The 25,128-nt window shown below is 37.9% G+C and overlaps 1 protein-coding gene across 2 annotated transcripts in view; it reads right to left on the bottom strand.

Annotated features, from left to right (window-relative positions):
- Nucleotides 1–25,128, bottom strand: part of PTK2 (protein tyrosine kinase 2) — a 151,602-nt gene that overhangs the window by 58,758 nt on the left and 67,716 nt on the right. For both annotated transcript variants that reach the window (XM_058802084.1, XM_058802075.1), the window contains 7 exons: nt 15,032–15,111; nt 13,528–13,590; nt 8,881–8,935; nt 5,164–5,304; nt 4,383–4,460; nt 3,246–3,353; nt 2,186–2,303 (listed from right to left, as the gene is read on the bottom strand). In XM_058802084.1, the coding sequence (XP_058658067.1) occupies nt 2,186–2,303; nt 3,246–3,353; nt 4,383–4,460; nt 5,164–5,304; nt 8,881–8,935; nt 13,528–13,590; nt 15,032–15,111 (643 nt within the window). The remainder of the gene's footprint in view (nt 1–2,185; nt 2,304–3,245; nt 3,354–4,382; nt 4,461–5,163; nt 5,305–8,880; nt 8,936–13,527; nt 13,591–15,031; nt 15,112–25,128) is intronic.

Consider the following 25,128-nt stretch of genomic DNA (forward strand, 5'->3'; position numbering starts at 1 on the left):
TTCTGAGGACACTTGCAATAAATGTAAATTTACAACAAAAAGGGGATGGGAAAGCTCAAAAGGGGGATCAAACACATCTGTGGGATCAAGAGTTGCCCCATGATTTTTTTCTGATGTGTTTTACACAATCAAAGCTCACTGTGGAGGGACCTGGGAATGCAGATCATGATGGGGACAGCTCTCCTTTGAAATGTTTAATGAATATGTTGGGTATTGCTATGAACTTCAAAAAAAGAAACCTCAGACAAAAGAAACCCAGAATTTATTTTTAGAGGGGTTTTCTTCATGTATGCATAAAGAGAAGTGTTCCCACAGTGCTATCTGATGTTCCTGTTCAATCACTGCTCATTTGCTCCATGTTCAAATTCTGTGTTATAAGAATAGCACACAAATAAACACCCTGCATGAGAAACACTGATTTATCCTGCATTCACACCTACCAGAAACCTCAGTTAAAACCTCAGTTTTCTGTGCAGGGCACAGAAAAATCAGAGATACTGCCCCTCAGAGAGCTCAGTCAGCCTAGAAGATGTAGCAGTTGTTGCTAAGAAAGTCAGGTAGGAGCAGGACAGGAATTAGAAAGAAAAATTGCAAATAGAACAGATCAGTTTTGATGGGCGCCACCACCAGTGTGGAAGTGGCAAGAACTGGACAAAGTCCATGTGTGCCCCTAAAGGAAACGCAGAGACAGAGTCAGAATCATCCATTAATTCAGGGAAGAGGTCATGTATAGACATGAAAAGTTTTATAGGATTAAGTGTGGCTACAACATTTCAGGCTCGGACACAGCGAATCCACTGGCATTAGAAGGAAAGTTCTGGCAGTGAATAATAAGGATTGTAGCAGACCCCAAACCATGATTTCTTAGAGAAGAAGAGGCACAAAAGACTCATGGGCACACACTAGTCTAGAGACATGGAAATCTTGGATTGTGATGCCTATTTTATTTTTAGAAAATAAACTGTAATTATCTCTGATTCTAGCTTATCCTTTTAGTGTCTGATTTTGGGGCCAATGGTTCATCATCACCAAGTTGTGCATCAGGGTGGCTTGGAGAGCTGAGTTTGTGCTGAGGGAAGATTTTAATTTGTGTGGAGATAAGGCTGTACAACTCACACAGCTTCTAACAAAACTGCTTGTGTTGGAGCTAAATATCACACACACACACTAAAGGTCAGAGATAACAAAAAACATGCAAATTTAATAATAATCTGAACAATTACCATGTGCTGTCAAAACACCTAAGATCCTAACATCACATTTCTTTATTAGTGAATGCTCAAGTTTAAGTTTGGGGTTTTTTGAGCCACACACAGGGAGGATGTTATAGATGGACCTGGAAAAGACCTGAATTATTTTGACAACATCACCCCAGGGAAAACCTGTGGCAGAAAAAAGCAAGCATGTGGCTAAAAGAGACTCAGTCTCACATTGGAGAGATGCTGGGATAGTTTGTGTACTTTCCTGTACTACAAACACGGAAAAAGGAAATAATTTATTGTTTTAGAAAGCAGCAAAGTTGGATGAATTCCCATGAGTAAAGATGAGCACAACATGAAAGAAGAAAATTTCATTCTTGAGCAGCTTTGCTTGCATGTTTTTCAATAATTAAAGCTGTCTGAAACTGGAAAAAATTTTAATGAAATGTAATCAAATTCTTTGTAAAACAAGGGGTACCTGCAACCTCATCTCACTTTTTGAAAGAGATGCTATAAAAACAACTGATAGCCACTATAAAATGTATCTCTGCTTTAGTTCTATTTTATGACAGAAACTCATGAGACCTCTCAAGATTTTTATTTTTTAAATGGAGATATTTGAGTACCTAGCAGAAAGGCAGAAACTAAAAAATTAGTACTTATACAAATGCATCCTAACCAACCTCACTGAATTTCCCTGTGTATATTGGAAATCATGTTACAAGATAACACACCCTTGTTAGGAGTGCCTTTAATAATTACAATTAATTCTGCCAGTTAAGTTTGGAATTAGTGCAAAGCAGTGATTGCTGAATCAGCCTAAATCCTCAGCCACTAAGCAATTTTTGCTGCAGTGACAATTTACTACCAGCGTTTCTCACGGCCCCTCCCTGAAAGAAAAGAGCCTCCAAGGGAGGGTTTTTCTGCTACCTCTGTCTTGTATTCAAAGCAGAATAAGCTGGGAGCAGCTCTGGAGGTGTCCTTACCTTTCTGAGGCCTGATGATGAAGGACTGCGTGGCCCCGTTGACCAGGCGGCAGTAGCCGTCGATCAGGTCTGCCATGTTCTCTGCAATGGTTAAGGATGGTGCTGTCACTGTCAGAGGCTACAGAAGGGAAAAAAACAAGGCACCAACAAAGAGGAATTATTGCAGTTGCAGCCACTGAGTGGAACAGCTGTGTCATTGCATCAGAACTTTACACATGCCTACAAAGCGTAAACAGAACAATGTGGGTGAGCAGGGAGATTCCTGCTTGAGCTTTTGGGCAGCAAATTTCAAACAGGAGGTTCAGAAAGCACAGCTGGTAAAACCCTCCACCTAATGTAGTGTTAACTTGGGCTTATGAAGTGTAAACAACTGTTGAATACAACTGCTATGACTTCCAGAGTTACAATTAAGACAATTCTGAAGAAGTTGCTTATGCCTTAAAGCTCTCACAGGTGGAATCTTTTTCCCTACTCTCTGCAGTATTTGTTCTTTGCCTAAAAACAGCCCTTCTCCATTTCAAGAAAGATTTAAAAAAAAATAAAATATGTACAGTGGAAAGAGAGATGAAAGACATAGAGGCAAGCTATAAAGTTCAATAGCACCAACATTCATCATTCTGTGCACAGATCTGCCACCCTCCCTCAGTCCTGCTCTTCCACTGTTTTCTGGTGCAATGGACCAAGGAAATTATTTGATTTCACTTCCAGCACTGATTCCATGTAATACAAGGGAACAAATTTTCCTTCTTTTATATTTCCTCCTTACATAAATGTGGAATTGCTGTTTCCTCTCCAGGATGCAATACACATGCACAAGCTGCTAATAAATTGCATTTAAGAGCTCCTGTTTTTATATTAAGCTTCTTCTGTGAATATCAAAGTCTACAAGCACCAGATGCAAAACATAAAACATGAATGAACTTTAAATCTATTTTAAAACTAAACCCTGAACAAAAGTCCAATATAGAGAACATCCACATTAGGAATGTGTTACATCCCACTCCTTGCAAGGAAACACAAAGTAGCTAGTTTATCAGCACATACAATATCAATTACATACCTCAGGTGCACCTGCTATCTTGAGTTGCAACATCCCTTTTCTGTCCTTGTCTTCACTGTTTGAATACTGAATGGTTTGCACTTGATTGAAATCTGCTAGATGGGTTGGCTGCAGAAAGACAACACCAAAAAATGAGGGAAAAAAAAATCAAAATTATAGCAAAATAGCCTGCTGTAATCCCTGGTGTTGCAAAAGCACAGGGAGACTTTGATCCTCAAACTACACGTGCAGAAATCTGTTCTCTGTTTCCTTCTAGAGTTTCATTGCCACTCACTCCCAACACACACAAACACCCAGAGCGGCTGGAAAAGGAACCCAGCTCCACTGTGCCCACAGAGGTCACTGTTGAGCAGCGCCAGGCACAGAACAACCTCTTGGGTGTCAACACAGAAAACTCAACAGGTTCAAACCACATGGAACCTGCACTGACACATTCCCAGCATCCCCCTAGACTGCTGGAAAAGGTTTGTTCTTAGCTCTGTGCTCCTGATTTCCCCATCTTCTCACTGCTTTTGAATTCATTTCAATAGAAAACTGGACATGGGCTCAGCTTAAGTTGTGATTGCAAATTTCCCAAACATTTTGCTGAAGGATTTGTCAGGACAGAGCTCCTTGCACCATGGGGGTGCACAGGAAACACTGAAATACAGCTGGAATCAAGTAAGGAAAAGGCTGTGAAGGATATGAAGAAAGTAAATAAGCAGTGCCTGCACAGATGTGCTCACCAACTGGTTAAACAAGCTCTGCATTTACACATTCCTAAGAAAGAGAACAACTCAGAATAATTAATGTTTCATTGGTAAAAAGTCCCCACCAATGCTTCAAATTCTGCAAGCCAAGAAATTCAGTCCCCACCACCAATACTTCAAACTCTACAATTCACTGGGTAGAAAAACCAACAAATTCAGTGCTAAAGCTGACACAGTCTTTGTACCTAAGACCAGAGCCTTTCCTCTGATCCCAAATCACAAATTAATACCTGACTTAGAGCTGTACATGCTGAGAGCTCCCAGCTCTGCTGTGTTTAACCCAGAGATCAGACTGGTCACTCCCCTTTCTGTGACATCCAGTTCACAACAGGTCATGGCTGTTAACACAGTGACTGAGAAAAAAAACACAAACCAGGAGCAGACTTACATTTGCACCCTTGTCTGTCAGGTAACTGATTCCTTCTTCTGGGCCAATTGCCAGCTCCACTGAAATAATCCAGCTTGACTTGGGAGTCAAAGGAGAAAGAGCAGAATTTCAGTAATAAGACAAGGCCTTGCTAAGGAACACTATAATCCAATGTGGTAATTACAGGTTTTAGTAATTAATATCTAGAAGCTTTTCAACTCTTTAAACAAAATTATATTCAAATCAAGTAATTCTGTAAGTGGCAAAACCGCTCATGACTGGTTTCCTGGGGATCTCTGCTACTCAAACTGCATTTCCATGCATTTTATCTTAGGTCTACATGAGAATTATGGATTTCCTGTATTTCCTGTATTTCCTCTTCTCATGAACATTGATATTCAAGTTCTAATTTCTGCTGGAGTCTCCATTTTCACAAACTGTCCAAACTTGGGGCCCTTCTTCAAAATTTGCTTGAAATAGGTAGAGATTAAAAGGTATTAGGTGAAAATTTACTAACAGAAGTTGACATTTCCTTGTGGAAACAGCTGAAAAAGTGCACAAACAAAGCACCTATAAAATATTTTCTTTTACATACAATTTTTATCCAAGTAATGAATGATTATTTATTTTAGACAGTCAATAGAGAAAGCTCTAAATAAAATCAATAAATACCATTTGTTGCTAATGAAATCTAATTAAATAAAAAAGGATGTAAGCAAAAAATTATTGCAGAACCAAGCAAAAGCAATTTGACTGAAAGCTCCAGAATGGATTCTAATGATTGTCACATTCCTCTACTTACACCAAGAGCACACTTGAAGCATTCCTTGTCAAATCTGTACACTGGAGAGAGGATCTCAAAGAACTTCAAAATACTTTCTTCTCTATTGAGGTTGGCAAATTGTCGAAATGTTTGTTGGATTAATTTCCGTAGTGTTTTGGCCTGTGTATCAAAACATTTGGAGAATAATTATTTCAAATCTACCAGCTGAGGGATATTTTACGAGTTTTGGTCACTCAGTAGTACTAACAGTGTCTTTATCAATGAAATGCAGACAATTCTCAAGGAATAAAAAAACGCTTCCAAATGTAAGCAGCAGTTCTGCCTTTTGACTTCTGCTTAGGATCAAGATTATTTCTGCTATATCATAGAGAGGATATTTAATAACATTTTAAATAAGTTAAAATAGAAGACCACATGTTAACCCTTCCAGGAAAATTTGTTCTAAGTTCCTCATTTCTTTCAACTTCTGAACTGTGTCCCACCACAAAAAAACCCAGAATAATTTATACCTTCATATGATCTTTTAAATCAAAACCACCATTCTCTCTCTTACCTGGCAATAACAAGCCAGCTGTAGCTGTATCTTAATCTCTGCACACAATAACTTAGACTATCCATAATAAAGTGGATTCTTTCAGTCTGATAATAAGCAAAAAACCCCTTCAATATAAATAGATGAAATTTAAATAGTAGGCTAAGTGTAAAAAGTAAACCAAACCTTTAAACTAAACTATATGAATTATGTAGTCTAGCACTTTATTACCTGTTTTCAGAGTACAACTAACCACTTGGAGCAGCACAAAGGACAGCTAAACTAACACTTAAAAAAACTGAATTATCTGCCTCTACAAAATATATAATCCCTGAAAGGCAGCCACTCATATGAAAATAAAAATAGGGCCTGAGAAGCAGTATCTCTAAGATGCCCCCAATCTGAACAAACCATCAAGAATTGTGAATAAAAACATCTGTCTAAAGTGACTGAATGGCCTTAAAAAAATCCAGTTTTAATTCATCTTCCAACTACCAACAATGACAGAAAGCAAAACCACACTTATCTTTGCAATATGTCAAGGTTAAGACAGGAATTACCACTGTTCCTCCATGCAAACATATCTGAATGTCCCATTTCAACAGCAGTAAAACTCTTTATTCTCCCACTCTGCCTGTTAACAGCCCCAGGCACTACACAAATACCAATTTCCTTTAGTCGTTAGCACTTCCAGGCAGATTAGACACTCATTTTTAGAAAGCCTTTACAGAACGTTCAGAAGTCAAAATAGCCAGAAATGTTTCTGTGGGGTGTTTAGGAGTTACTCCAGTAGCAGTAATCCTAGGGTGTTGCATATTCACAAAATGATCAGTTTTGCAATGATGCATACACATCAAATTAACAAAGAAATCTGTAACTTTTGTGTAATTTCGAATTCTTTTGTCAATTTAGCAGACCCAACTCTCAGGTGGATCATTAAGGAGGCTGCAGAGCAGTCAGGAAATTCCCTCGGGCACCCAGAGCTGCCTCAGGCTTTGGAGGGACTCAGACACTCCACACTGCACCTCCCGGGTATCTTTATTTTTACAGAGAAAACCAAAACCAACTCCAAGGTAAAGTGCAAACCTCAGCCTTAGCTTATCACTGGCAAATACCAGGAGCAAGACACAACAAAATAAAGAAACATTTGCCAGCTCAAGGCGTCCCAAGTATTTCAGCCACTCAGTTGAATAAAGATTCTGCCCATGGATTGTTTTCCTGACCAATTCCAGCATCACATTTCCTGCCAGGAATTCTGGCATATGTTATCTGGCTCTTTTCAGTCTACCAAGAAGCATTGGTTACTTTAAATTTTAACATCATGAGCAAGGTGTAAAGATAGAAAGTCCATCAGGGTCACAGGCTGGTTTGGGTTGGAAGGGACTTTTAAAAGTCCATCATGTTCCACCCCTTTGCCATGAGCAGGGACATTTTTCACTGTCCCTGGTTGCTCCAAGCCCCATCCAACCTGGTCTTGGACACTTGCAGGGATGGAGCAGCCACAGCTTCTCTGGGAATCCTGTGCCAGGGCCTCACCATCCCCACAGGGAAGAATTTCCCCCCAATATCCCATCCAGCCCCCAGCCCCTGCCAGTGTGAAGCATTCCCTGTGTCCTCTCACTCCGTTTCTTGTCCCAAGTCCCTCCCCAGCTCTCTGCCAGCCCCTTTAGGCATTGGAAGGAGCTTTCAGGTTTCCCCAGGTTTTTTCTCTTCTCCAGGTTGAACAGCCCCCAAAACCACAACTCCTCCATAACAGAAGCACCTATCAGAAATATCTCCAAATAGCAACTTCAAACAAATTACACTGAAAACGTGATCTTAAAAGTATTTCTAAGAACCACTGTTTTGTTCCCCCTTTGTGTTTGTTCAAAGCAGAGAGAATTGAGAGAAATAATTAATTTTGTATTTCACAGCTATTGGGAACCTTCCTTTGCCTGCCAGTTCAAATTCCCTGGTTTTCACAAAGTGGAAGAGCAATTTAAGGATTTAAATCCTGTACTACTTTGAATAGGGATTTCATTTTCATTGAAAAGCAGACACATTTCTCCGTCCCTTGTTTTTCTTCTTCATATGTCCAACATTTTTCTTCATTTCTTTACAAGGTTCCCACTCAGCTTCACCTTCTGGCAACTCTTGTTACTTCTTTCTGCTATTTTCCCCACTTCAGGATTTCCAAAGTGCAGTTTTCTTGGTCAGTCAGTTTTCTGGCTCCATAATATTATTTTTGAGACAGTTATTCATGCTTGTACGTCTGGAGCCTTTCACCACAATTTTTCCCGTTAGCAGAAAATACAGTTTCAGATAATTGCTTAAATTAAAATGCAGAGGGGATTACTTAAATCCACTTGACTTCATTAGCTTCTGATTTTCAAAAGTCTTTTGAAACAAAACCTTGTCATGACAGACCTTTTGTGTTTACCCATTTAAATTACAATGCAGATTCTTTCCAAATCTCAAGTTGAATTCTATTATTTCTATAAAGCTCCACTGCTCACCAAAACCAGCTCCAAAATGGCAATTTATGATTTATACTTTCATGTATGAATTGTAAGAGACATTTTACCAGGACATTCATATTGAGGTGGCTATAAATGTAAAATACTTGGTGACCATTCTTAATCCCCCTTTTCAACACACTTTAGACAAATTTGCATTTTTTACTCTGAGAACATATGGACTTCAATGGCACTGAGATTCAGGAACGTTTATAGTCTTAGCTAGGATTAACCTAAGCAGAAATTCCTGGAAATCTTCCTTGAATAAGTTGGATACAGTCTTGAGCAAGGAAGGCATCAAGTTTATCAAGTTCCCAGTAAAATATAAAATACTCTTTTTTCTTACACGTTCCCCTCCTCTTTCTCCAGAAATGTCATTTTTCTTTTAGGGAAGGAAAAGAAAAAAAAAAGGTATTTGACCCAAGAGGCTCCAAGGACTTGTTTTGCACTTTTACCCCCAAGGTTTGAGAGGCAGAGCTGTGCCCCTCTCACAGCAGCTCAGCAAGGCTGTGTGAATCACTTTATCCTTGTCCTGCCAGATGCACGACGGGGATTCAGATCCCACCAATCCCATGGACAGCTTGGATGTGTTTTCACAAAGCAAAACTGCACAGCAATTCCCTTAGGACTGTACAGTGAAAACTATAATGCCATTTTCAGATTTCTGACACTTTACAGCAGTACAGGATTGACTGGGACTCTAATTACCTTCACTGAATCTAGCAAACTCTTCGGGAAAAACCGTCTCAAACCAACATCTTTCCTAAAAGAGAAAATACACACACCATTAATACCAAAAACATTGTGCAGTATCACATTTCTCTTTTCAAGATGGTGCTTTGGGTCTGTTTTTTGTTTTGTTTTTAACTAGCATATATGATTACTAAACCATTTTTCTAACAACGTCCTTGAAAACCTCAGAGTGACAAACATTACCATTAAAATTCTAACTAGAGCCACTCCAACATCAAATGTGGCACAGCAGCACCTTCTAGTTTAAATCCCAAAGGATATTGAGGATATTGTTGAAATTGTAGAAATATTGTTATATTCCTACTATTATTTAACCAGGTACCTGTATGGAAAGTCTGTTATTTGAAATGGTGGCTTGGGCACAGAGGAGTTTTGAGAATAAAAACTGGTATTTGTACATTTTTAAATAATTGCAAACATATAGAAAGAATATTCTTAGAGCATGTAGTCAGGTGAAAAGGGAGCAACATGGAAATGGAATACCCTGATAAACCCCTGTTAGAACGGAGCAGAAGATATAAAAAGAATTCCAGAATGGTTTGGTTTGAAGGGACCCCAATGACCATCCAGTTGACAGGGACATGTTCCACTAGACCAGGTTGCTCAGAGCCCCGACCTGGCCTAAGGAACCCAGGAATCCATAAAGGAATACCCATGATATCACCTCACAAAGCCTGCTGAGTGCAATTCTACTACTGTTTTACCCTTTGAAGCACTGTAATTAAGGGGTTTTTTAGATTTCTACCATTATTTTTTCCTCATACTAAGCAAATTAAAATTACCAACATTTCTTGCAAGCAGCCTCACTTCTTGCCACTGTCAATTAGGTGACTGTGAGCTCAGAATTTGCAAACTGAATTTATCAAGCTCATGTTCACACCTATAAATTGGGTTGTAGCCCTGGTTTGAAAACCAGAGCCAGTAAATATTTCTATGCTCTGATGTTATGTCTGACATGTGTTTGTGTCACTACTACTGAATATCAGCCTCAAAAAAAGGTGCTTGAGAAGTTGCCAATGACATTAGTGCAGAAAACACCACTGAACAACCAAGTGTAAAAAAACTCTCACGTAAAAAAGGAAAAATAAGAGAAAAATATAAATAGGAAAAGGATTTATAACTCAAAGGTGTTATTGACTTTTTTCCTTTAAATTTAGCATGTTACCATCTCTTTCAAACATTCTTATCTGCTTCTGGAACAAGTATGAAAGTGAGCTTTCCATGAGTGCATGCTTTGAACATTCACAGAAATACATCTGGAATTCTTACACTTGGCAAAGCAAGGAGAAGCTGTTAGCAGGCAGAGATATTCAGGATTTATTTACTGCTACCTAGGAGCACGAGAACAAAGCCAACACTAAAGTCAATATAAAAAGCTCACTCAGAAGAATAAACCAGGGTATTTTTAAAGCTCTCTGAAGATGAGTAGCATACAATTTCATACTAAAAACATCCTCAAGCAGGAGGAGCAGAATGTTCATGTGCAGCACTGGCATCTGTGCAATGACAGTAAGCTGCAGGATTATAAAACTTCATAAATGTTAATTCCTTCCATGCATTTCTTCTCAAATGCAAATGATACTTGGTTTATCATCCACACAGTTAAATGAATCTAACACACTATTACCATCTATATAATGTGCAAAGACATTTTGACAGGGATATATTAGTTTAACATTAAGCATTTTAGAGAGAGTTGGTGCTTCTGAAATGAAGCACCTCCCATCACCCTGGTATCCCTGATTTGAACAGTCCTGCAGCACAGGGAGGCTGCCACTGCCTCATTTGGTTCATTACCAGGACAAGCTGAGCAGCCTTTTGTACAGATCTGGGAGCAACAATCTGAGAAGAAATTCTTATGCAGAGTAAAACAGAGCACAACTCTTAACAAAACTTGTTAATAAAGCATTTCCTGTATTTAGCTGAGACAGCAAACTTATTTACTGGAGGAGAATTTAACAAAAAGAACCACACAGATTTAATGCCCTGGCCAGCAACAACTTATGGATACCTATAAATAAGAGAATAAGCCCTGGAAATTGGAACATACAAACAGTTTTACACACACAACCCTACAAACTCCTTCCCAGCTGTGCTGTGTGGGGGTGGGATGGCCAACAAGGGAGAAACCAACTCAGGGCTCTGGATGAAGGATTCAGCCATGTGGTTTCTGATTGCCAACAAGAGATAACCAGCACTGTTCAGGCAGTTCTACTGCAGCTTTGTACTCAACCTCATCTACTCCAGCCTACTTGTGGGCTTAAATCTGAATTCCATTTTTAAATGTACAAACTTCAATTGGATTAATAAAACACCAACTACAGATAGGTGATACTGCTTGTCTTACAGTGATAAGCAGCTTTAGGCAGCATGTATCATGTAATTTTCACCTCAATTCAAGTTACAACAACAAAAAAGTAATACTAGATTAACATAATAGACTTGAACATGCCTTTTACCAAATTGTGGCTGCACCTGTTCCTTCCTATTCCATTTCTGTACTTGTAATTATCCCTGTTCTCACTAACAGGCTTCACATTTATTAGGAAGAAATTCTTCTTTCACTCTATGAAGGCCCAATTATTAAAGGCTACTTAACAATTTGATCCCATCTACCATTTCCCATCCAGATCTGTTCTCATATGACAATCTGATCAAAGACAAATATACATGAAACATGCATCTGACAAAGGCAGCCAAGGAGCAATCACCCCCAATGCAAAAAAGGGTCATTTAAAAATTGCTCTCAGCTGGTTAAGTGCCTCATGATGTACTAAAACCAGCAATCCCCCCACAAAAAACACCAAAAAGCATCACTTGAGCAATAAATATTACTTGTGCAGTTCAACATTTATGGGCTATTAAGGTGATAAGATCGAATTAATGCATTTTGGGGATCACTGGCACTTTCTGCAGACCCTTTCCAGTCTGTAATTATCTGTAGTACAGTCAGTTTAAGGTGTTTTTATCCTTCATCTCTCCCAGCTAAATCCCATACAAATTACATCCTGGTTCTCAAAAAAGAAAAAACTTCTGAAATGCAAAATTCTCCACATCCAATTCCGCATGGCATTAAGCTGTTACATTTTGCATTTCAGGGTTTTGTTTCACTATGCCTTTCACAGCAGCAATTTATTATTTCCTACCAAAGCAGTCACTGTTTGGAAAACACAGACTGAAGGAAAGAAATCACTGTTAAACTGAAAGCAGCCCCACACTGAATCCTCCTGGAACTCTCACCTGTTACATTATTAATTTATACTTTGTGTGACCTGTTATGACCCTGCTTTCCTTTGTCTCATTGTTTCCAAAGTCATTAACCTAATTACTCATGCTTGTAGCTTCTGACTTGCTAAAAAACTGACTTTAAAACACTTTACTCAAGTTCTTACTTGAAAATATGTATGTAAACTACACCAACCATAACTCACATACTTTCAAATCTTTTTTTATATCCCCTTTTAGTCTTGTCTATCTGCTCATCTCCTTTATTTTTATTAGTCTTTTCTCATTTTGTGATGTGTTTCCTCAACCAGGATATTTCTACTAATGTTTCTACAGACAAAAACCTGAAGTCTTAAAAAAAACTTTAGAAGTCCCTAATTCAAACAAAATCAGAGTTTTAAAAGAAATCTGAATAAATAAAGGAGCACTACAGAAATGCTAAATAAGCAGGCTATTTATCAAAGTTATCTTTACCTAGTAATATCATAGATCCCTCAAAAATCCTTGTAAACTTATTCATTGTTGTATAAAATCTTACCTTCCTCCTCCAAATGCTCTAATTTCACATCTCTAAAAGTTGGCAACCATTTGTCATTAAAAATAAGATTTAAAAAATCGAGACTTCACTGCTGCAACAACCTTTTATCCCAATTTTGTGTTAAACTGTACAGGATCTTTTCACAAGGGTAATTAGTAGAGATGAGCATGTCATTGTTGCATGTATGTCTGAAACCTTATCCACTATATTAATACAAATAAAACCAGTTTTCAGGTTTTTGCTAAAAAGCTGAAGGACTTTGGCTTGTTTGAACTGAAGCCATCTCCTGTACAACATGAATAAGTAAACAATAAATTTCATTACAAACAAAATATTTCATTACAAGGATGCTCCTTGGTCTTCTTAAAATTTGGGATACTCAGATAAACAATAACCTTGTTAACTGCAAGGTCACATCTCAGAAAATGCCTACAGTGAGCAAACAGAAACAAAAACAATATCACAAACATTTTCAAGTAACTCAAACTTTACCACAAATGAGTCACAGCTGAAGAATGCAACTGGGCACAGAAAAACACTGAGGAATAAAATCACCTCACAAGCAGAGTTGTGAATCCCATAAACATTTGCAAAATTGCTGAAAACCACAGTGAACCTCCTGATCAAGTTTAAACTACTCCAAACCTGTTTCTCTGGAGAGTTAAAGGCATTTTTCCTACTTCTACATATCAATCAAGGGTTTCATCATCCTTTTGTTACATTAAAGCATTTTAACCACCTTAATGGAACAGAAAACTTAGAACAGAGAGTTCTGTCACTGAACTGAATTTATTGTTCCTGCTGCAGAGAAGGGACAGTTCAAACCTCACAATACTTACTCTAACACTTCATAGTTGGACTTCTTTTCTAATGCATTGCCTCTCATCTCTCCGTAGGATCTCCTGAAGTCAGGAAAAATATTTGAAAGCAACAATTATTGGATAATTCAGCTTAAAACTACAACATCAAATAATCAAAACTTCCACTCAGCATCAGAAAACACTGGCAGAATGAATTCAAAGGTAAGTATGAAGTACATTATTATTCTACCTCAATGGAGCAGATTTTGATTTTACAAATTAATTGCATTTTCAGAACTGTTGCCACCAAAAGTGACCTGACCTGGCCTTGAGCAGCTCCTTTCCACCTCATGCTGCACTTCCCCCTGAGAGCCCCCTGTGCATGGAACAGGAATGATGAAAACTGCTCCAATCCAGCCATGCTCACATTAACAAGTAAATTAATAAATAGCTTTGTTAGGAGAGAGCTGAGATCATCGTTGTCACAGAATAAAATGGACCAGAAATGCTCATTCTAAGAGTTTCACAAGTTCATTTATGAGAAATATCTCATCAAAATGCTCTGAAGAGCCACAGCTTGAGAGGCAGGGAAGGCAGGACCTGGCTGACAACATAATCACAGATTATTACATTCATCACATGTTTTGAAATAAGGCACAATGATTTTGTAAGTGCATCAGGAGTTTGCAGTTACACAAAGAATTTTTGTTTTCTCTGGGGCTACCAGCAAAACTTACAACAAAGGCATCAGGTTCTCCTGTGGTACCTGGGAAATTTCATAAACCTAAATTTTGTTTTAATTTGGAAAGTACTGTTCAAAGGACACTTTTATTCTCTCCTAACAAGTTTACATTTGTCATTAATTTCTTATCAATTTTACTTCTCTAATCTCCCTGTGTGAGACACCAGCATAACTAAAGCAAATGTTTCAGGCTGGAAATTCTCCATAAATTAGCAAAACCCAACACATGCATTTCAAAGCTGGGAACTCTCTCAAGGATCTGTTAATCTGATATATTTATCTTTATTTTCCAGCTGTCTATACAGTTGACAAGAACACCAAAAACACCCAAAAGGATCCTTAAGATTTAATAATTTCAAAACAGCACATTAAAAATTGAGTAAATACAGAGAGGAAAGGTAGCAGCACTTATCTATAATTACATTCTTTAGCTGCAGGATTTATATATGCAGAATAACAAGACTATTTACTAAATAACACCACAGATGCTTTTTTTTTTTTAAACATACTTCAATGTACTCTACAGGCCTTTGAATTATTCAGAGGAAGAACTCACCCAAAAGGAAGTATCAAGATGTAATTAAATTAAAATTTTAAAATAATGTTAATTTAAAAATCACTAGAAATTAGTTACAATACAGTGTATTCAGTTTTTCTTCAAACTGCTTCATAGCAAAAAAGGTCTTATGATGTTTTATTCAACTCCACTGGTCAGAAATTGATGAACTTTAAGCAGTTTCAAAATTAATGTATATATTCTGTCAGAAAGATGTTGAATAATAAATTAAATTATCAGCTTACCGGATTTCAAGGCAACCTAGTTTCAAAGCAATTTCCTGGTCCACTTGATCTGCTATTTCTAACATATAGTCATTTTTCACCTACAGCAAAAGAAGCAGGGAGGCATCACAGAAAGATCAGTTCAGTGCCAACACAGACTAAAATACTCCCCAACAACTTTTGAATGAATACATCTTAATTTTCTGGAATGGCAATTCACAGTCCAGGAAGAGAAATAAGAATTTGTGCTCAAATTCTCCACAAATGAGCAGACACAATTCTCCACAAATTTCTTTGGTAAGACACACATTTTGACCACAATGAATTTGATTGAAAAATTTCTTGTGTATGTCAATATTGCTTATGTTTTATTAAATATTATCAAAATTCAGAGGGACTGAGCAGATGGTTACACCTGCATTCCAGGCTGTGTTCTTGAACCATCCTGGTCAACAGGATTTAATTGTCTAGGCAGATCTAATCATGCAGGTAAAACTGATAAATGCCTAGGAATTACAGTGAAAATAAAAATAGAAGTAAAGAGAGAAGAATGTACACACTGTACTGCACACTGGCATAAAATAATGCTGAAATAGCAAGAAGAACAAAGAGTGAATGAAACTGGGTGGTGACCATCTAGAGTAGGAAACACTTCAAATCTTCATCTTGTTTTATTTACCAGCATGGATTTGGGCAGAATCCTATTTTTTAGGTAATGTTTCACCACACTGGAGTAAGAAATTGACCTGTACTAACAACAAAAAATTCAGGCAGAAAGAGAGAACAGAAGGAGCTCCCAAGAACTTCACTCTGCAAATCTTGCTCCAGTAACAAATCTCAGCAGATTTTCCTTCACAGCTCCTGTTTTCCTCTTATGAAAACATCAGGTTACTATTGAGATCCTGAAGTTGCAGCAAGTCCTGAAATCCCACAAAAATCCACGAACTGACTTGTGGATCTAAGAGGAGATGATGCAGCACACTTCACCCAGTGGGTTTGGTGAGTGATGACAAGTTGTAAGAACAATTAGTTCAAACTACTACTGCAGGGAAATGCATAAATTGGAGGTAAGGAAGCACAGCAGAGGATCCAACAGCTGGAGGTGTTCTCCACTCTGCATTTTCCTTGGAACATGTGAGCATCCACCTCAGCATTCCCTCAGCACCACTGTGGCAGCTGCTCCTGCTCCAAACTACAGACAAATCCCTAAAAATGTCCTGGACCTGAACTGCATTAGAAGTTTTAATTTGTTATTGAAAGACATGAAAGAAGAAATATGATAAACTGTGCAAGAATAAGAAATTAATTATTACAGTAGCTGAAACATGAGAAAAAAGCTTCTTACATTTGAATTCATACAGGCACTCAATATGACAAAATAATGAGCTTTTAACTCTTCTCAATTCAATTCCTACAAATACTAACGAGACAGGAGAATAATTGCCCTTCAGCATCATATAGTGTGCTATTTGTACACACATATGGAAATAATAATTCTGTATTCCCACAGTAATAGTATACACAATATGAATTCATAATTCTCTTTATTATGCTCACAATTTTAAATAATTTGATTTAGATTGGATATTAGGATGATTTCTCCACTGAAAGGGTGGGATTGGAAACTGTGCAGGAAAGTGGTGGAATCACCATCCCTGGAGCCATTCCAAGTGTGGCTGCAGCCCTTGGGGACATGGCTCAGCTGTGGAGGTGGCAGTGCTGGGTTAGTGGTTGATATTCCAAGTCTTTTACAGCCTAAATGGTTCTGTGATCCTATAAACAGCAAAATGCAATAAATTACACCAGGTTTTCTATTGCTGAGAAAGGACTTTAAGCAGCTCCTGCACTAAAACTGTCAGACAGGAGCTCAGGGCAGGTAAATCAGGAATGGAGTTTCAGGCTGCACAAACTGTTATAAATGACCTCAGCAAACACACGTGGGTGGTGACCAACAGCACAGCCCTCCTTATCCTCAGGTCTATGTGGGATACCTCCAAATGAAAAAAAAAGTGTTGAACATGGGGTCAGATCATACATGGATACCCAAATTCCAGAAATTCTCATGGTATTTTCCTGAGAATTTACCTTCATGTCCAGCCCAAACTACTCCACCTACCAAGTGAATCTGTTCACAAAATCCCTTGGCTAACCTGTCCTATATCCACCCAAATCAAATACCCACTGACTGATCACTTCTATTTCACTGAACTATTTATTTTCCCCAAAACTACAGATTCAATTTTTTGAACCATTTCAACAATTTTGTATCACCAGGACATTTCAAAGCCGTTATCCTCCTATTACTTGAGGTATTCAGACCCCAAGAAGAACTGGCTGTAGCAAAGTGATTTTTCAGTCCTGACACACCAAACCTCCACTCACAGGAACAATGATAATTTCAAGCCCAGTGTATTATAATCAAATGTGGATTCATTTATCTTCACAGTTCTTTGCCTTGTGGATCCCAGTCCTTGATTTGTTAAACTAAACAGTTTAAGAGCATCTCCAGTCTGATGCAAACATGATTTTAAAACGCTGGTAGCCTCCTATTCCACAAATAAATAAGCAACATTACCCAAATATTTAAAGTTTGGGGTTTATCTCCTCTTGCCCTGCAGCTTGTGAGCTTTCACAAATTCCAGTCATGCTCCCAGTCTGACTCTGCAACTACAGACATCAGATATTGACTAAGAAAATGTAAAATACCATCCCCCATTCCAACAAAATGGAAGGGGAAAAAGAAGTATTTTACATTAGGTACACCTGTTTCAGTGTTTAAACTTTGTGAGTTATAAAAGATTTTAAGCTTTAGGAAACCTGTGGTGAGAATCCAGTGGTCTGGATTTAACAGTGTCCTACTATGGATAACCAAAGGTGCTTGAATCTTCCCTTTTTTCATAAACCTGCCTGCACACATTCTTCTTTCAATTTCAGCAAGGAAAAAAAAAAGCAGATTCAATTTCTACTGCCAGAATACCAATGAGAACTTCTCTTATCACCTTTAATTTTGCTTGACTATTCTCTTTGAGATGGCATCAGATCAATGCATTAACTAATGCCTGCGCAGAGATGAGATAAGAATTTCACAGGAGGTTCAGCACAACCTCCTAAGGAAAAAGCCCGAGCAAATATTAAGTGGAAGAGACATAAGAGATAATTTAATGGTAATTAAATGCACTGTCACAAGGCAATTGAATAGTTTCCCAAGAAGCCTTTTGTGTTTGCTCAATTATAACTTTTATTATTATTATTATTGTTAATATAATTAAATGAGAGAAATGAGAATATTTTCTGGGTTAGACAAACAAAGGCCCCATCTTCAAGAGCACAAAGCCTATATACATACAAAGGCACAAAACCTGAACTCTTAGAAATCTAACAAAACCCATCAGTTTTTTTTCTGCTGACTACAAATTCAGAAGCATGTTAAGAGAGAGGATGAAGCCTTCCCTGTGGGGTTTGGAGATCCTGTTATCTGTGAGCTTGTCACACGCCCTGGCAGTGTGTGCAGACCTTTGGCTGCACCTCCTATGGCTTGGAAATTTGAGTAATTGTGCAAAACCTGGAGAAGCTGAAGAACACATCTGTCTATATATACAGATGTATAAACACACACAGATAATTTTCAAGCAGATCAAACGCCACTGCCATAATCTTCTCTACAATTTAATTGTTCAGAATGGGATCCTTCCAAAGGCAAAACCCTGTAGGATGCTATTTAATACACCTTAATTTCACCTAGTTTGTAAGACAAAACTGTTTAATACAAACTTGTCACACAAATCTGATTTAGAAAAGCCACCCCAAAAACCCAAGTGTCCAAACAAAAAATCAGAACAGCAACCTTTGATCTCTTTCTCAAGCTCAGCAAAGCCTTTAAGGTGTTCCTGCTAAACCTCTGTGCCACTACATCATTTACACCCCATACTGGAGACCAGATGCTCTGGCAGTGATAAAATGACATGAAATCTGTATTTATCTCCAATAGTTTATGGTCACAATGTCACAGCAATGAAAATGCAGAAAGATCAACAAGGCAAACACTTGGACTGACACCAGGATTAAGAATTCAAGTGTCAACACTGCTAAAATCCTGTATACTTTTTATTTGGTAACAATCCAACCCCAAAATATGCTAACAGAAGTGAGTCACTTTGGTGTATGTTGCTTGTAACATATTTGCTTCCACTGAGTTACTCATTTTGTATTCCCACATAATGTGCTTATCTCAACTCCCTGAGAAAAATACATTGGAGAACAGTTTAAAGGAGGATAAGAGACAAAAGTAATTTATTGCTGCAAGTTGCTGTGCTGATTTTCAGAACCTTTTCCCTTGGATTTTTTTTTAGTATGTTCTAAGAAGCTGAAGTCAGATTTACAGTCAAGCAGGTGCATGCTTTGGGGGGAAAGGATTAGTCTATTTAAGTTCCATTAAACATGGAATAATGGAAATAAAAACTGCTTCAGGCTTCCAGGCAAGTGCTACTGCAGTGCCAGCGTCAGAGGAAGCAACTCTACTGAAATTTGTTCATTCACAGGATGGCAAATCAGAATTAAAGTATGACCTAAACTTCACATTTGGAGTTGACTTCTTGGCCACAACAGCTACAAAAGTCTGGTACAAAAAAGAGCTGCAGTGGGGAAAATAGGAATGCTAAGCATAAAGGCACCTCTCAGAGGCAGGAAAAAGAACTCTTTCACGTGTTCTGATAAAATTAAAAATGAAACAAAATTCACATTGCCCCTACATACAGAATGTACATCACCCAGCATCAGTGAATAAATGCTTAGAAAGGGCAGTAATATCCAAAGAAAAAGGGATTTTGAAATCCAACACAATCCTCCACCATATTTCCTGATTTATTACTGCCCTGATATTCAGCAACAATTCACTTTATTTAAAACACCTTTTTATTCTTAACAATATTATAATTTTTTAATCACTCTTCCCTTTTTAGCCAGAACAGAAATCTTTTTTCTGTCTCCAGTATTTTGGACATTAAAAGTTCAAAGATACTCCTAAATCACAACAAAAGAAAGGAGGTGAACACAATGTGAACTAAAAGGCTTCTCCCACATGGAAGATGGGCACATAAACATAAGGCCAGTTTTATTTATGATGTCAAGACTTATAAAATATTTGTTCTTTTACTTGAATGGGGAAATTATTGATGCTGTCACTTCTAACTTCTCAAAATTTACCAGAAAATAATGGGCAGTTTCCCAGCTACAGAAATGGACAGCCAATCCCAGATGGAACAATTTAAAATAAAAATTGAAAACAGAGGAAAGCCCATGTTTGTGAAGATGGAGAAATTGAAGAACAGCCCTGTGCTATGATTTAAGGAGAAATCTATCACTGGCCTTGTATTTTCTATACCAGCTGCTACTTTCAGAAGCCATCTGCTTCATTTTCCTGCACACGAGTTTTTTATGCAGCTGCAGTATTTCAGAAGAAGGTTCACCCAGGCTGACAAGCAGTTCATAAAAACACCATGCTGGATTTAGATTTCTTTATTAAGAACAACAGCAAAATAATTCTGAACTTGGCAAATGCTTTCCAGTTTAGGGATTTTTAAAAAAAGCTATTAGATACTGTGTCCTAAAAAGATATTTTAGGTTTAAACTTGTTTATAGCCTTATAAATTATTACATAAAATTATTAAACTTGACATTGAATTTTCAAGCATAAATACTGTGGAAATTCTTTAGCAGCAGTACTATCAAATGGTGTCTCATAAAGGGCAAATACCAATAATTAGCCACTACTGGCTTTCCCAGCTTAATGTTACCAAGAAATTTCCCACAGGATAAACTCCAATTTTTTAGGAGGACAGTTTAAAAATAAGCAATCTATTTCTCTTGCTTTTCTTTCAATCTCTGTGACCTACTTACACAACTTCGTCCTTTTTTATTTCTATTTTTTTCCCAAATTTGCACTTCTTTGAACACTGCATTTAAACAACCCTTCAGTGACTAAGTTCCCACTGAAAAGTTAAAGACCCAAAAAGAATCATCCCAACATAGGAGATATTTAGATAAGCAGCCAAACAAAGAAAATGTCTTCTGTTCTCCATTCAGTACATAGAACACAAACACTAATTACAATCATTTAATGAAGCATGAAAACAAAGATTTATAATACATCATTTTTTCTACACATTTGTTCTACACATTTATTTTTAGCTGGTGCTTTTATATATTGGGAAATTATGTACTTCCACTTAGTTGGTGAAATTTATGTTAAAAAAATACAACCTGCCCCTTAATTGTCCTGTATATGCAATAATTTATTTATTCTCAGTAACTTCTCTGGATTTATTTTTAACAGCTCAGGTGTGTTCTAGCACCTGCTTTTAAACATTCAGGTTTCTAACTCTGGAAGGTAATTTGGTGTTAGGTTTTGTATGTTATAGTTTGCCCTCAGCCACCACAGAATTCAACCAGGATCTACCTGTTTTACAACAACACACAACACTTCTGGTGACACCCATCCCACCAAAATCCACAGAAATTATTCCTGCCATTTACCAGTTCCAGCTTCTGTAATGAAAGACCAGAATATCTCAATATATCCATGGGAAAAGCTGATCTTCAGCAACCACTTTTGTGACCAGGACAAAAATCCAAGTATACAGCTCGTTTGTTTTCCCCAAAATTTCCCATTCAAAACGAAGAACATTGCTCTGCTCTGCACCTGCAGCAGGTACAGCACACAATTCCAACCCAGTCCATGACACAATTCTGTGCATTCCACCAAAAAGAATGATCTCAGATATTGCCTGCTACTGCTATGAAATGCATAATTTGGGAAATGCACAATTCTCTGCTTTCAGCTGTATTGCTCCTTGTAGTGTTAAACACATCACAGCATCACTGTAGGACAGACACATGATTGGGTTAATGTGGAACAGCCACCCAGTATAAATTCTGATATCTGTAAGGATCAAACTGCTCCTCAATCCTGGTTTTCCAGGTTTATGTAGGACACCAAATTTTCATCACTACAAAATCAGCTTGAAGAACAGGGTCCCAACCCTCACTACTACAGCCTCAGAAATCTGATGCAGCATTAACCCTGAAAGATTTGTGCCTCATCTGCTCTGAATGAAGCCCCATATGTACAAAAGCCCAATGTCTGCTTTTAATGTCATCAGTATTTTTAGAAACCACCTTAATGATCATAATGGTAGTTTTTAAAATACACACAGGAGGGAAACACATATGTGTTCCCACCCCTATTTACCCATCTGATAGTATTAAATTTGCTATAGGAGATAAGTCAATATTAGGGAAAATTAGGGCTTTGGCCTCATCTAGGGGAGTTAAAAGCCCAGATCCAGTATCAGGATAACATTCATCTGCCATCTGCCCTCAGCTGCTCCTCCTCTTCGTGTCCCAAGGTCACAGTCTCTATATTATCTAGGGCTGATCTTTGACATCTCTAACTAATTTTGGAAGCTCCTCTGTTAATAATAAGGGCATTAGAGATGGGCTGGAGGGAAACCAACTTGTGACAAGGCATTGTTAGGGGCAGAGCAGCTAAAAATGGTGCCGTCTGTGCGGGCGGGCTGAGCTCCAGATGTCACTGCAGGAGACGCGGCTGCCTCCAGCACAAAGTAGGGCTGGACTCCTGGGAGCCATGCAGAACTCAACCTGCTGAACAAGCCTTGCTCCCAGCTCTTTTTATGCTTCTCCTTTCCAACACAGAGTTTCCAGATCAGGAGAGTCCTAGCATCAAGGTAAATCAACTTTTCTGTGGGTTTTTATTGTTGTTATACACAATTTAACCTGCTAATTGCAGTCACGTTTTGTTCCAGACTACTAAAGAGACATTTACACACATCAGTCCATGGAAACCTGGCTCTGGAATTTAAAATCTATCAGGCTGAATATGAGCTATTTTAGAAAAGCCCACAAAGGAAGATTTTCACTGTTCTGGCTGCCAGGTGGAAATTTTAAATCAAAGCAAGCCCTTCCCTTTGTCCTGAGCTTGGCTGAGCACTTAGGAGGTGTTAAGGAATAAGAAGTTTCACATTCCCACCACAGAGCACTAAGGGAAAGCAGACATTGGGCACACAACATTTGCAGCCAAAGCAGTTCCACAACTATACAAACAGCAGAGTCTAAAACAAGAATGCCAGCAGAGTTTGGAGGGGGTCAATTAACTTTTACAAGAGAAAAAATACTTCATAGGATACTGTGAATATCAGCAACTTCAGAAATTTACCCCTGTCAAGGAAATCTCACTTTTGTCTTTTTAAGCTGTAAAGAGCAGACAGGAGAGGCCCAGATTAATTCACAGTTTTATCAAAAAATATATTTTTAGTATCTTTTTAATCAGCTGCAGTTCTTATATTGCCACCTTCCTGCAGGGCACAGTTTTTGCCTCAGCCTTTAACTCTCCATGAAAGATCTGTTGGGTTTGGGGTGGGTTTTTTTTGTTTTGCTGAGGTTTTTTTTTTTGTTTTAAATAGGCTGCCAACATCAGGAACAAGGCCAGTTTTTCTCCTAATGTCCTTCATTTCCTTCAAAGCTTTTCCTGTCAAAGTAGTTTGCTTTAGGTCTCCTATTTTTATTAGGGTGTAAGAGATGTTGTTATTTAATTAGGTTAAAGAGTCTAATTCCCACCCTGCATTTCAAATTACATCTCACGCACCTAAGCCTTATAAAACTTTAATCATTAAGTTATTACAATAATTGCCTGGACTTAAAACTTCCTACATGTCAGGAACAGAGTTATAAAAATAATTTAATTTGCATGAAGTATTTATCTGTCACAATATAAAGAGATATTTCATTTAATGAAATACCTTTTGAGTGTGAACATAATCTTTACAGACACTACAGAGGAAAAAAGTGTCAATTGGTCACAAAAACTTTTTCTCCACTTTTTCTGAGCATGTTTTTGCCTTTATTTTTTAATAAGGAGAAAGTTGGGGGTTTTTTTGATCTTTACTTTTTAAAAAGAGTTTTCTTATGAAAATGAACCTGCAGTGTACTTATCTGGTGAGGCACAGAGCCCTCGTGGCACAGAATTCAGCTCAGTTTTTTAGAGCATCACTGACCTGCCCTAACTTCGAGATCATCCCCTGCTTGCAATTTCTTCTTACACAAACTTTGGTTAATTTTAAAAAACAAATTCAAAACAGTTCAGTCCTGTGGTCTCCTTTACTTTATATATATTAACATTTCCAGGCTAGCTCCACACTGCAGCAGAGAAAAATTCAACACTGATAAAAACAACCTTTTCTTCTTCACTGGGTCTAAAAAAAAAAAAACCCCAAAAAGTTACTTTAAAAGTCTTCTGTTTGAGCACAAGGACAGCAACAATGGAACAGCTGATGCCCAAGAGCTGCCCCCACCCCCCATACAGATGCTTACTCCCTTTTCATCAAGGGATAAACCATCTCCAATTACTGCAGGCTAACATGTTATTCAAGGATAAATGTGTGCAAAAGGAAGGCAATTCAAGTAGCTTACGTCTGATTCTCATTACATGAATGTTTTTAAAAGCTGTATTCTATCTTCATTTGAGCTATGGCTTCATTGCCCACTCAGCTACTAAGGCAAAACAGAGGAGCCTGTCCCCTTTATTTCCACTTCCCAACTGCCATGTCACTGGAACACAGGGAAAGGAAGGCACTCACTAGGAATTTCACCAACACTTATTTAAAGCAACTGGAAATACTCCCAAAAAGGACAGGAAAATGGTGAAATCTTATTTCATTACTCAAAATCTGCGATTTTTAATTCTCCTTTTGTACCTTTATGTTTGTTTTCTCTGAAAAATGTAAATAAATCATACAAAAATCTAGGTATCTTCACCAGAGATTTACAAAACAGTCAACAGAACACACACACACACACAGAGAATGCCACTTCTTGATAAATCTTAACTTACAGTATTTTTATTCACTGTACTACACTTTCCAGGTTTTGTGGGTGGGATTAGAGCTCACTTTGGTTCAGATTTGGATATTCAATACCACAGGACACAACTGAAGGCTGGCACATAAAACCTGTGCAGTGAGCATCTGCCAACTGTGGAGACAACCATAAATCTGGCTTTTCCTGATTTTTGAATATTTCAGCCTCACAGTTCCAACAGCACTGGG

This window comes from Ammospiza caudacuta, chromosome 1, assembly GCF_027887145.1.
Source record: "Ammospiza caudacuta isolate bAmmCau1 chromosome 1, bAmmCau1.pri, whole genome shotgun sequence".
Taxonomy (NCBI): Eukaryota; Metazoa; Chordata; class Aves; order Passeriformes; family Passerellidae; genus Ammospiza; species Ammospiza caudacuta.